Genomic DNA, 14752 nt, shown 5'->3' on the forward strand with positions numbered 1-14752 from the left:
TGGTCTGTAGCTCTGTTACACATCCACATAATAAATACAGAAACACACACACACACACAGACATCACTTTGAAAACCTCTGTTTTGGATCTAGGTGGGCCCAAAACAAATTTATCTACTCAAAACTCAAACTCGAAAATTTTGACGAAAACAATACTTCCTCCATATATACTAATTGGGGGAGAAAGTAAAAAACAGATTAGTACAAAACTCAAAACTTAATATTCAATTCTACTGAGAAATACACTGGCAGGCTGGCACCGGAGTAATCAAAGTATTGGAATTCATTGAATGAGTAAAATAGGGGTGACTAAACATAGTTATTTTCCTACAGTTGCCTAACAATGTACATGTTCTCTCACTGATTTGAGAAAGCAAAGTGGCCAATTCGCTCATCAGTGAGACAATGTTAACATTGTCTCACTCTAATTACTTTGTCTCACTCCAGATTTGCAACGTTAAAGCACGAAATAGTGAGCGCATAACATGTAGACAAGGTTGTATGCGGGCGAAATACGTTGGCAGCAATGGCTGTAAATCAGCTGGTCAGCTGTTGTACTGTTGTATTTGTCACAGCATTAAATTTCATGAGTCAAGTTCACTTCTGTGTTAAAATATGTTACGTTTCTTTACCAATTTATTTGTTTTATGGTAACTGTAGGAAAAATATAATGTGCAACTCGAGTGCAAAGTGCAATTGCCTCACTCGAGAAACCATTCCTCACTCGCCTACGGCTCGTGAGTAAGTATTTCTCTCGAGTGAGTCAATTGCTCACTTTGCTCACTAGTTGCACAAATAACTATTCTTACAATTATTTCAAATTGAAATAGTGAAGTGATTGTGAAAACTGTTTTATCTTATGACAAGTTTTGCTCTATACATAGAATACCCATCAGAAGAGGCGAAGAGGCTTCACGTTCACATTGTATGATATGAAGAAAAGAAAAGGGAATATCTATACTGTAGGACGGCATGGTGAGACTTATTAACGCTCATTCTATTCTATAAGTACCTACTCAATTAACTCATCACTAAACCTGACGTTTTTCTAAATAGGGAATACATCTGTAATTTTAAGGAAACGTTTAAGTGAAAATCTAACAATAGTGAATAAATAAAAATAATAGTTGTGAGGCAAATGGAAATTTGCTTAGTCTAAAGTCTGCAGGTTTGCTGAAGTGAGATATTTAAGTGAAACAGCAGCTATAGGGCTTGATCTGAAGCATTATATGCGGGATCTCCATCTCATATACTTGGATTGGAAGTGGTTATTTTTTTATTCTAAGGAATATAATTTTTTAACTCAATTTCAACTGTACAGGCAATTAATTGCACGATACTTTTTGCTGCTTTTTGGGGTTCTTTATTGTAAATTCGAGTTAAACTATGTGTTGATAATTTGTTTTATGAGTTAGTTCCTGCACCTCAGTTGAGATGGGCACTAATTAAGTAAATAAATTACAAACTATAATTTACCGAGGGCTGCAGTATGATTTTTCTAGACCTCAACTACAGAGTGAACTTTAAATATTTGGAATGGTAGAATCTAAATAGCTTACATTTTAAAGTAAAATGGTTCAAACCTTTGAAAGTTATAGAATGGGAATCAATTCTACCCCTCAAAGTACATGTTCTGACTTCTGTTTACTTACATTAGTCAGGAAGTATAATTTTATATTTACTAGAGGTCATCCAGTGGCCGAAAACTTGACCAAAATTATGTAAGTACTGACTTCTCTAATAAAACATGTAATTAGGATTTCTTTCATTTGTTTTGATTTTCTATTGTTTATATTTTGTTGTTTTTCGGTCACCAGAGTATAGCAACCCATAAGGCCCATGTTAATTTTTTAACAATTTTGAATCCATTTTGTGCTTATTCTGAGCCTATTTTAATTTATAAAGGGGATTCTGCACTGCACATCTACAGGAAAATATCTTTCTAACAGTTGAGTGTTTCGTGTTGGTGACGTTTGAGTGCACTGGCGTCAACTCAATGTTTCACTCTTTTAAGGGTAGATTTTACAATTTGTATGCACTCTTTTTTATAGTTTACATAATTTGGACAGCTGTATTCAGGAAAATTTCCATCATAGTAAATTGAAATTCTGAAACTTAAATGATAAAAGTTAAAATTAACTGCGCGAGTTTCCGTTATATTACTTTTACAATAAAAATAAACTATACAACTATACTACAAATACAATTTAAATATATACTATTTATTATTAATCAAACCATTGCTAAACTTGTAGCTTAATTTGTATTAACCGTTTTTAGTTATTTAGTTAGGCGCAAATAACTGAGTAAATGGTCAAAATAAAGACCAAGGATTGGCCAAGGACAAAGTTCACTTAATATTGTGGATTTTCATGTCCTGCCCTACTGAGTAAAGTGGGGCAATAAAAAAAGTAAAATCTGGTGAGTAGGTAAATGTATTTTTTTACTTTCTTATTAACCAACTACAGTATGCCCACCGGTAATTATTAATTAGTCATCCAAGACACATACAAATGATATACTGATTAATAACTCAACAAATTTTTTCAGTTTCTAGTTTGACGAGTTTGTTTCACTATTTGACCCATTCAGTGGGTGAGACCCGGAAACTATTCAGTAACATCCTGTATGTAGTGACAGCATCAAAAGGGAGACTAGCAATCATTTGATTAGTGCCACACTCATATTGTTACTTATCAGCTGATCTCTCCCCTATAACAGCTGTGTTATTGAGTTTCATTGTTTACAATTTTTATCTAGAGCAGATAAGACCCCTTGTGTTTAAGTACTCATTGAACCAAAGCTCTTTGGATAGGACATCTAGTGGGTAAGACTGATAAATTCACTGACTATGATTATTTACATGACTAGAATTACACTGTATAAGTTAGGTACTGTTTCTAATTATTTTTCTCTAACTACGATGGTAATGTTTTGGAATGTTACAAACTAAACTTTTTACAAGTATTTCAAAATCTATGAATTATATAATTAAAAATTAAGCTGTACTGTATAAGCAAATTTCCTTATAGGGATGAACAAGTTATTACTAGGCAGCATGGAAATACCCAGGAGTGATTTACTATTTCATTTTTAAGTCCCCAGAGGCTACCCTATTCGTTCAAATTTTCTAATTTTTAGATAATTTTAAAATCTGTTCCCCTCCCAGGATGGCAGACCAAATTGTAGCTCCAGGTGAAGAGATCAAACCTAAGATAAGACTGGCAGAAGCAATCACACTGGCAGAGCATCTTTATGGCATTGATGTTTGTGAAGCTAAGGAACTTGATGGTTATGATGACAAAAACTACCACTTAAAAGTAAGAATATTTGTTACTTGTTGGTGCATTTATATATATTTTGTCCTGTGATACTTTATATATATTTTGTCGTGGTATCGTTTTCTTTTCAGGTTAGGCCTAGGAGTTGTGCACTTGGAAAAAAATCATTGGTGATTGGCAGTATTTGAACCCGGGACTTAAATCAGCTCACTCGATTAAAACACAGTAGTTAGATTACATTCATCGCACATTAAAATCGTGTTATTCATTGTTGAACAGTAAAACTAACTTATTGATTAGCATTTTATGTTATCACACCTCTTTTTTTAAACTAATGTTTAAGATCTGTACCATATTCATGAAGCGAAAAGTAAGGATCAAGACAAATTACCAGTAATAACTTTTTGGTTCATTAATTAGCCCTATTATTCATATTCATAATAGATACAATCAACTATGATATTTTTTATATAAAGGGTAAAACTATCATTTAAATTCGAGTTTTTTTTTTAACAGGAGCTATGATTATTTCTTTGGTGTCCTTTATATTTTCATAAACATATTAGAGTTATGATTTTAAGCAAGTCTACCTAACCCGCCATGTTAAAATTTCCCTATCCCAAGATTGATGTAGGCCTATACTACTGCTTTACTTCACATGTGAAGTAAAGTTTCAAAAACTCACTCGGTGAAGTAATGAAACCCATTTAAATAACATTGAGTGCTCAACAAAAAATTATACCTCTATATGGAGCCAACGATGTTTAACACTAGAAATCAGCTGTGCACTTGAATTTTATTGTTATGCTTTAAAGAATTTTCCTAACAAAGCTTTTGTTTGTAAAAGAACGTTACTATTAGAAGATGAGTGAAATGGATAATGAAAAATATTGTACCCGACCTGACAATATATAGGTGCGTGATGTGATGTAAAAACACACTTACTACACTTGTAAGGTAAATGCTATTTTACAACTTGTATAAAATATAGTTACTGTGTTTATTTGAGCTTAGACGGAGCAAGATTCCAGTCAATGAAAGTAATACCCCCGCCGCAGCAAACCTGCAGACCAAGCAAATTTCCATTTCCCTGAATGGATTTACACTAAAATGTCTCCTTAAAATTATCACATTTATTCCCTATTTAAATAGAATCAGTTTAAAAACATACTTAGGTTTGCTGCAACAGGGAGGGTAAAAGTGTTTTTTATGTAAAATGTTAATAGTTAGTAAGAAATAAAAACATTTTCCAAATTTGGGCAAAATATGTTTATAAACAAGCAAACTACAACAGTTTACTTATTCTCCATAAGAATAACATGGGAATTTTAAATTTACAATTTTTTTGGAATTTTCTCCGTAACCATTAGGCGCATTATAACGCTTCAATATACTAAATTATTTGTTTTTTTAAGCTCTACAAAATAGTTTCAAAAGAAATTGCAAAATTTTATGTTTTTTGGGTCAAAAATGGGAAAAACCCATTTTTTCCCCATAAAAGCCCCCATAAACCCCCGTTCCCATGGTCCGATCATGCTGGTTCGCGAACTCGTTCGAATAAACGTAGGTTTACACGTTTGTACCAAATTTAATCAAAATCGGATCATTTTTGCTCGAGTTATCGCGCTAACGGACACATATATATATATATATATATATGAATTTGAACGGATGGTGTTTTTGACCTCTAGGGACCTCAAAACGAAAAAAAAAATCGGTCCCGGGTCCAGGTCTTACCGTGAGTACTACGGTAATAGCTTATTCCCTATATGGGAAATTCGCTAAAAAACACACTATTTCTAGCTAAAAACAGAAGAAAAAACAAAATTTCAAAATACTTAAAAGCTGGGTTTTCCTAGGCGCGGAAGCGAAGAGAGGAACGCGGAGAGCGGAAAAGAGATTAATATGGTGTTTCGCTCCGCTTCTAGGAAAACAGTAACATTAAATTATTACCTAAGACAAGTGGAGTCCGCTCTCCGCGTTCCTCTCTCCGCTCTCCACTTCCGCGCCTAGGAAAACCCGGCTTAATATAGTACTTCATGTACAAAAATACATATGTTGTGGAGTTACTAATTAAATCATTATGATGATTTCAGGCAAAATCCATCACAAATAATAAAAACATACCACATATTTCACCACATGGGTATGTCCTAAAGATTATGAACTCTTCTGATTCCGAAAAAATAGATTGCGTACAAGCCCAGTGTGAAATTATGATACACCTTGGTAAGTATAAGTAGCAATTACAAATGCTATACTTCCATCACAAGTTTATATTTACATTTTTGGTATTCTACACATGGCAAAGATACAACCGTAAAATACACATTCCGTTGCAATCCAAACATGTGATTTTTACCTGTCCAAACAAACTTTTACCTGTCCCAAAAAGTTAAAACTAAATTCCCAAATAGCTCATCAGGCTGAGCACTACTATTCTTTATCTTTTATTAAGACTGTGTATTGTTCAAACAGCTGTCTTTTATATAAATTGTAAAACTATGCTATGCTTTAATAGTATACTACGTTACTAGTCCTATGAAAATAGGTGTTTATTGGACGAGTATGGTTGTTCCTGTGCAAGACAAAGTCGAGTGCAGGATTACCATACGAGTCTGGTGAACACATTTTGGACGAGTGGCGTACGATATTTTATGCCATACTACTCTAAGCTAACTTAACTGTAAAAATCTGTACAAATCTTTATATTTCCATAGGACTAACCAACCACTACTCATAACATCTAAGAGAGGTTATGTTTTTGTTTATAACCACTCATTGTCAAATATAATCAGCTGGTTGGTGTCCATTAAAAACTGATTACAGTATAGTAGTACGTAACTAAACCCCATTTGATTAAGCTGGCGGCAAACAGCTGTTTTCTGGACTGTTTTCCTTTGGTGGAAAGTTCGTCAAAACGGTGTTGTGTGGCATAAAGAGAATTACTAGACACCTGTGTGCTTATTTGCAACGCGATGAAAAATTTTATTCACTAGTCATCATCACTAAGTTCCATTCCAAGGCTTGATAGTTCTGTTGTTTTCCATGCTCAGCTTTGCCTCACTCTTAAACCACCTATCCCGGAAACGGTTATTTTCAGGACTAAACTACTACTTTTCTTGTCAATTTCATCAAATTTTAAAAGTATATTTTTTATGCATGAGCTGAACTTTCCAAGTACAAACTTTCAACACAAAGTAAAATGTGTATTGGCAAAAGCATGAAGCTTTTATGGTACCGTACCATTTTGAAGAAATAGAAATAATTTTGTAGACCCCTAAAAATATAAGGACCTCTCTGCTGTTTAGAGACCATTTTTTAAGAAACTTTGCTGTAGAATTTCATATCTGGCATAACGTCCACTTTTATGTTTAAGTTCATTTTTTCTAAATATTTTGCTTTATTCAGGAAACAATGGAATACAAACGCCACAACCTCAAAAAAGCACGGATGGAAGTTTGTTCTGTATTCAAGAACTGCCTCAAAACAATAAAGGTAGACAATTTTTATTGAAATTAATCATGTACAAGTCCGCATATTGTTTCAAGTTGAGTAAAATAGTTAACATGTTATTCTATGAGTAAAAATGTAAAATAAGAACTATGAGTTCTATTATCATGTTACAGCCTGTGTACTAAATGTATCAACGTAAAAAACTTTATACTCTCATTTAATTACCTTCACAGTTAGTTTATGATTTTTCAATAAAATAGGAACTTAAAAAGTGAATGGGTCAGAGCATTGATGGTGAATTTTTAGTACCTTATCAAGAAAAATCCAGCTTTAATGCAGTACCAAGTACAGGTAATATACTTCAATGGACATTTATTTATACAACTTATTACATTGCATTATGTACTTTGTTAACAATTTATTTTCTTAACTCGATTTTTCTCTTCACTAAATAACCTTGATTGTAAAAATATACCAATTGTTGAAAAACTTTAATTTCAGATAACAAACCATCAAAGAAGCATGCTGTTAGACTTTTAACGTTTGTGGATGGAAAGATGTTAAAGGATTTACCATGGACTTTAAAATTCCACTTTGATGTTGGGGTGTACACGGCAAGACTGGACTTGGTGCTCCAGGTACAAAATAATTAAATTAAAGTACTGTACCTACAACCTTATTCTTTGTTGCCTCTGATCAGGGCCGATTTACTGAATAGGCACAGTAGGCACGTGCCTAGTGCACGAGGCAATTTGGCTTTTTGGGGGGCGCCAAAAAATTGGAAAATAAAAAAATGGTACAGTAGTTATATTTGCATGCGATCGCTGTAAACTTTCTGGTAATCCCTCGCGTCCGTGTGGACATCGTAATCGTCTCCCGCGATTGTGGTAACGTTATCCCTCAGTTATGTGAAGAACATCTTCGTCTTCCATGATCGCGGCCAAATTCTAACGGTTTCCTGCGGTCGTGTAGACATTATCATCATCTGCGATGGGGCCAAAATTCTGATCATCCCTCGGGGTTGTGAAGACATTATTACAACGTCTCCCGCGGGCATGTATACATAATAATCGACTCCCGTGATTACGTCAAAATGGTAATCATATCCCGTGGTCGTGTGGAGATCATCATCGTCTTCCTTGAATGATACATAATCCTGATCATCACTCGCGGCCGTGGAGACATCATTATACTGTATCTATATCCTCTCCTGCGGTCGTGTAGACATAATAATCGTCTCCCAGGATCGTGGCAAAATGGTAATTACAGATAGTGAGTAGTGAGTCGGAGGCTCAGTCGGTAGCGTCGTTCAGGCCCAAGGCAGCGATGTCGTGGGTTCGGATCCTGGTCACTGCCACAAAAATTTATCAGTACAGTTCACCTTTGTACTGTACTGTAGCTCACTCCTTGCTTTGCTATAAACGATCCACGCACGGGCGCTTAGTCTATGTGGACGGGCAAATGCAAGGTTAAAAGAGGCCGCCAACCTCTTATTTAAAAAAAAAAAGATACTTTTCCCGGCCGGTGGACACCCTGAATTGCTGCTATTAGTTTTGCCTAGGGCGCTAACAGGGTCAAAAACGGGCCTGCCTCTGATCTTGAGTAGTAGCCATGTAGTTTTGGAGCTTCAAGATTATTCCCAGGTTCAAGGACTTGAATTACATAAAATTAGTTACAGTATTAACATATTAAAAAAAATAAAAATTTTAAAATATTTATCTGACTTAGAGATAATGATACATGTATTTTTTTTGACCTAATAATTTTTGTTCCACAAAACAAAATTTTTTTGGAGAATCATCCCTATATAAGGAAGAACTATTCATTGTTGTTAAGCATAGTTAACTTAGACCTAGAATCGATTTACTTTTTTGTTTCGTTGTCTTTAGAGGCCAAATACGAATAAATATGTGTGTGTGTGTGTGTGTGCTTGTGTATGGCTGATAACTCAATTAAGTAAAGTAATTGTTTCAAAAGCAACTTCATACCCAGTTAAATTAATTGTTAACAGATTCCCATGAAGCAGTTAAACTATGCCATTATTGAATCTTTGTTGTCTAAAAACGTTGCTTACTAACACATTTTTCTAATTAAGAAACAATACAAACAAATTACTGAAACATGGTATACACACTAAACTAAAAGACAATGTTTATTTTCCAGAATTTCTCTCATCCAGCTTATAAACAGTACTCTTCATTGTGGATGCTGAAGAACATGCCGACAATCGAGGACTATTTATTTGTTTTTAAGGAAACTGACAAAAGGATTGAAATGGTCAAAGAGGTTGTGCAGAGTTTCAAAGACCAAGTCTTAAAAAACTTAGGTTCACTAAAATCAGGTATAGATCAACAGACATCATCAAATTTGCAGACTATAACAAATTCATAAAAAAAGATTCTTTTGTATGAAATTATGCATCTGCTTTGTACACACAAAACTATACTATTATCAAAGTAATAAGAAACAAGCAGGATTATATACTTATTCATATGTATAGTGTATAACATAAACTGAAACTGTATTTTTTGAATTCATACTATTGGCAACACTGACTCAATAACTCACTGGCCACCATTTTGGACATGTAGAAAACTCTCTCTTTCTTAGTTGAAAATGAAGTCAGTGACAGTGAAATATTCTAATGTTTTATGTATATATATATATATAGTGTAAATGTTTGTTTTTCCTGTGCCAGGTTGGACTCTTTCCCATTCAGGTAAGCCTGCTATCCTCTAAAAATCCTAAAAACCTAGGCCCTTGTGCTCTATATTACACCCTTAAAGTAATAAGTAAGATGAAGATGCAACATCAAACAGTAAGAATGACAACCTTATATTTAACCAAACATAATGGAGAAAGTATAGATTTTGTCAATATTTTGAGTTTGTGTTATGGGTGGAAATAACCATTTTGGGATCATGAACACAAAAAATGGTTTTTGAAGTGACATCTGTGTGTGTGTGTGTGTGTGTGTGTGTGTGTGTGGAGAGCTACGACTTCACCTGTCGTTCGAGTTCGATATGATTTAGTATGTACACTAATCCATGGTATCTCCAGGCATTTTTAAATTTTGATTTTTAATGGTGATTTTCCCATAAAGTAAAAATTAATAAAATAAAAAAATATCTGATATTAAAAAAAGGCTTGATAGATTATTATTAAAATTTAGTACGTTGTAGTCTTTTGAACTCTAAATAAAACTATTCAACCCCCAATCCTTTCAAAATTACAATTATAAAATTAAAGAATTTTTTTGTTAAAAAGCCTAATCCTCCTGGTTAGGTACCCATTGTAATTGTTCTAACATTTTTCCTTACAAAAGTAGAAGAATGTTCCATCTTAATGCTGTCTTATTTTACCAAAATCAAGCTGATGAAAGACAGTACGAGTCAGTTTGCAGATACCGTTTGTTTTATCTTTCTATCTCGGACAGCCAGCTCATCCTCGTCTAGAACTTGTTGTATGAAGTGATGTGTTTATCGTTCAGGAATGATCCACGGGGATATCCACGACCAGAACCTACTGTGCCAGCTGATTGACGGAGAATGGAGCATCAACGCTGTGCTGGACTTCGGCGACTCACACTACTCCGCCTACGTGATAGAACTGGCGTTGGCCACTGCCTACATGATACTGCAGAGTGGCCTGGTGGAGTCAGGAACACACGTTATCGCTGGCTACTGTTCCATACTTCCTCTGCCACTTGATGAGCTCAAATTGCTCAAGGTAAAGTGGTACAAGGAAATAGTGGTGGAAACCAGAAATTTTATATCTCACAACCTAAACCAAAACTTAAAATACAATCCTGAAACTGGAAGCAAAATGTTTTTACGTACCTCGATAAGGTTAGAAAATACACAACCAAAACTGAAAGAAATTGGACTCCTAAACCTAACAAGATAACACCAGTATGTGACGATACGTTTTATTTAAATATAAAAACGATTTTTTTAAACGACAAAAAATAAAATAAACTAGGTGTACAATGCAGTTGTCTGCTTGCAATATTGAGCAGAGCCAGCATATTCAATATCAATGATTTTTTTGCATTTTAAATAGAATGCCTATTTGCAGAGGTATCCAAAGTCAATCATAAGTCAGGATTAAGTGAATGAATCGTCTACTTGCAGGAACCGTATTCTATGTTTCATCTGGTTCTCATAAATTAAATGTCTACTTGCAGTATCCAATGCCAATGATATATTTGGTTCGCATAAATGGAATGCCTATTTACAGATTCTAAAGTCAATAGTACGTATGGTTCACGTAGACGGATTGTTTACTTGTAGTATCCAAACCCAATGGTACATGTAAATGAATAGTCTACTTGCAGTATCCTCAATAAATCAATGGTCCATTTATTTTGTTCACATAAATAAAATGCCTAATTGCAGTATCCGAAGTCAATGGTAGGCTTAGGCCTACTTCTGCTACACTTATATGGGATGTCTATGTGCAGTATTCAAAGTCAATGATACGTCGGGTTCAAGTCAACGAATTGTGTTATATTTGATTCACATTAGTGGAATTCCTATTTGTAGACTGCAAATAGGAATTGAACATGTTCCAATCAGATAGATATTCAAAGTCTACATTAATTGCACGTCTTGCTCACATAAAATGTTGTAAGTTATTTACAGATTCCAAACGCAATATGGTGCATCAGCCTAATTCCGGCAACCCTTATTATTGGTTTAAGTCCTGTGGTCCGAATATTACCATTTCAGATTTATACCTTCCCATATGGTTGGTTACATGACTGTGCCAAATTTCCTGCAGATCGCTTAAGCCTGTCAGGTGGAGCCTGACCTGTATTTGTAAAACAAAGGCAGTGAGTGTAGTATAAGAGCTTCGCTTCACTCCGCTCAATAATTTCGATACTGCAAATGAATCATGGTAGGCCTAAGCAATACCTGTATTATTAAAAGGCAATAACGATTATTATTATATTATTATTACCCATTGTATGTAGAATTTGCTTTTCTTTATTTTTTTTCAATGTCTTCTTTCTTCATTATTAAAAAAAGAATCATTTATTTGTACAGAAGACTTATTTGCATTGAACATTCATAAAACTCACCAATTCAATTACCTCAATAACTGTTTACCAGTATTATTGTTGTGAGGGATTGGGGTTAGCCTCACTTAGTATAGGCCTATAACTTAGGTCTAGTTTTATTTTAGCAGTTAAAAGTAAGAAATTGTCGTCAACCACTTTCAAAATTTCCCTATTGTGCAATAAAATTTATCAATACAACTATTTTATTGTCTAAGTTACACCATTTAGTCTTAAACCTTACCTGTAAACCACGTGGTTGTGATTTCATTTCGTAAAACGATTTTGTATTTTTAGCTACAAGAACATTTTTTACAAAGTTTCTTGCAAATCAAGGGCGGTGTGATTTTTGTTGGTATAATTATGTTGTAGTGTTTTTTTAATGACCTCGTTTTATCTTCTCCTTCTCCAAGCAACATAAACTTAGGCCTAATTAGTTAACTATTCATTGTTGTTAAAAAGAACAGAACCATTTTACAATTAAATATAAACGGCATGGAGTTTAATCACTCAATATAGAACTGATTGTTAATCATTTCGTATTACATACAATATACTATAATATGCTCTTTAGTATTATCCAATTTTTTCTTTTGTACTGTATTTATCATGTGGTAGATTTGTTGACTAATGTTGAGGCTCTTGTTTACTTTTTAGTGTTTACTCGCAAATAATGACATGGCGACCAATTAACCCATAAGGCCCATGTTAAATTTCCAAAAGTTTGCATTCATGTAGGGAAAAGTCCTATGGTCCGATTTGTACCGTTTCAGATTTATACCTTCCCATGGTTGGTTACTATGACTGTGTTAAATTTCATGCAGATCGCTTCAGCCATTCAGGAGGAGTATTTGTAATAAAAAAGCAGGAGTGTAGTATAAGAGCTTCGCTCGCTCCGCTCAATTAAACTCCTAACGCTGATATAAAAAATAAATTATATTAATACCATACACTAACCACCACTATAGTTCGGCCGCATAGAAAACGACCTGTGTGCTAATGCTAAACCAATGCTAGAGGAGGTCGCTTTCTAAGCGGCCGAACTATAGAAGACTTATCATCCCATTGTAAATTTTGAAGCTTGTTTTTCATGTCTAGTTCATGCTGGTGACACTATGATCGCTAGTGTCCACAAGATTTTTTTCTATTATTTTAGGGTTATTTTCATGTTTTGTGCTGTATTATTTGGTTATATATAACCATAGATAAAACATACTCCCTTAGTAGATTAGTCATCCTAATGGAACAGCTGAAGCCAATTTTATTGTTAGTTCTGTACGTCCAACTATAGAGGTTATGTTTTGTTTACAATTTGTTTCTTGTTATTGCAGTCATTTAAAACCTCGTTTAACCTAATAAAACGATATAATCATAAACAACAACTGGTCTCCTAGTTATATAACCAAATAGAAAAGCACAAATCATGAAAATAACCCTAAAATAATAGAAACAAAATGTTGTCTACACTAGCGATCAGTGTGGACGTACATGAACTAGACGCAAAAAACAAGCTTCAAAATTTACAATGGGATGAGGAGTCTACTTGTGTTGCTTAGTCTATGATATAACTAAGATGTGAGTTGATCTTTATGATTAGACCGTTTTATTTGGTTAAACGAGGTTTTAAATTATTGAAATAACAAGAAACACCACCTCTACTAAGGTAGTTTGAAGATAAAAATGTAGTCAAAACTAGAGTGATCTTCAGTGTTAGGTATGAAGTGTTATGTGGCGTTACTGGGAATGCCCATCATTGCTAAGGCACAGTCCTTCATGCAACAAGGCCACCAACTCACCAAATAAACACTTTTTTCAAATTGTCAAACTAAAAAGATATTTTAACCTTCTAAAGAAATCCTTTCATGAGAGATTAGCAATCAAGGTGAGTAAAATCTGGGATTTCCTTGGGTAGAATTGCTTACAAATTAATCCAATTGTTAACACGCTTTGTTCGATAAAGATTTCTGTTCCAGGTGTGTGTGTGCGCCAGACTTTGTCAAAGCTTGGTCCTTGGTCTTTACACTCACTCCTTATATCCTTCCAACGATTATGTCCTCACCACCCAAGCTGGAGGGTGGCAACTGCTCACACAGATTTGGACTATGGACAGAGCCGCTCTGGAAAATCAGTGGTTTGCACAACTGCCACGGGAACACAAAATCACGTAAACAATGTTTCAGCGAAATGTATGTAGTTTACTGGCTCTGATAATAGGGTGGTTACAGGACCAGGAGAATGTCCTGTAATGTGTGGAATTGAGTTAATGGATTATACAGTAAATACCCTCGCCGCAGCAAACCTGCAAATTTCAATGGGGCTAATTAGATTTTTACTGCAATATTTCAATACAAGTAATGTTTATTCCTTATTTGTAAATCATTAGATGTAATAAGTATTTAGGTTTGCTGCTACAGGAAAGGTAGTAGAATATGTTTTTTTTTATGTTAATAGTATAGTAAGATGATAGGAATAAACCTGTCAAGTTTAATCAAAATATATCCATAAAAAAGCAAATTATTACAGTTTTATTATCCCCCATATCAATAACATTATAGTAGTTTATGCAACGATTGTGTAAAGATAGTGTTAACGACACGAGTAGACAATTTAAGGTACGAGCTTTGGCGAGAGCCTTAAAAACTTCTATGAGTGTCAGTGTCATTACACTATTTTATCTACGAATGTGTTTTAAATAATTACTAAAAATCACTGTTCATAGCTCCTAAGATAGGTAGGTTATGTTTTCGTTTCACCTCTCATTGCCATTGGATAGTATTGCATCCAAAAAATTTTACCAAACACTAATTGCACCACTCAACAATTAAATTGGCCTGAACAGCTGATTAGTTGAAGTTTGAATCGTTACAATGTTACTTCTTCTCTCTAAATCTTTGAACCTCATTGGTCTGTTACCGTACCCGTGTTGTTATGAGTCAGGATTACAATTTTTCAAGTG

At 34.3% G+C, this 14752-nt stretch overlaps 1 protein-coding gene across 4 annotated transcripts in view; it reads left to right on the forward strand.

Moving 5' to 3' along the window:
• Positions 1-14213, forward strand: part of LOC128996133 (hydroxylysine kinase-like) — a 61670-nt gene extending 47457 nt beyond the window's left edge. Inside the window, exons 1-8 of one of the 4 annotated variants that reach the window (XM_054421258.1) lie at positions 914-975; positions 3170-3320; positions 5378-5510; positions 6693-6779; positions 7239-7375; positions 8901-9078; positions 10228-10466; positions 13770-14213. In XM_054421258.1, coding sequence (XP_054277233.1) covers positions 3171-3320; positions 5378-5510; positions 6693-6779; positions 7239-7375; positions 8901-9078; positions 10228-10466; positions 13770-13964 — 1119 coding nt within the window. In that variant the 5' untranslated portion in view covers positions 914-975; position 3170 and the 3' untranslated portion in view covers positions 13965-14213. Of the gene's footprint in view, positions 1-913; positions 976-2764; positions 2828-3141; positions 3321-5377; positions 5511-6692; positions 6780-7238; positions 7376-8900; positions 9079-10227; positions 10467-13769 lie in introns of those variants that run through there. The other 3 variants (XM_054421255.1, XM_054421256.1, XM_054421259.1) reach the window with 3 other exon arrangements.
• Positions 14214-14752: the final 539 nt, after the last annotated feature.

Source organism: Macrosteles quadrilineatus, unplaced genomic scaffold, assembly GCF_028750875.1.
Source record: "Macrosteles quadrilineatus isolate MER2022 unplaced genomic scaffold, UCM_ALF_1.0 Scaffold_6__1_contigs__length_79288215, whole genome shotgun sequence".
Taxonomy (NCBI): Eukaryota; Metazoa; Arthropoda; class Insecta; order Hemiptera; family Cicadellidae; genus Macrosteles; species Macrosteles quadrilineatus.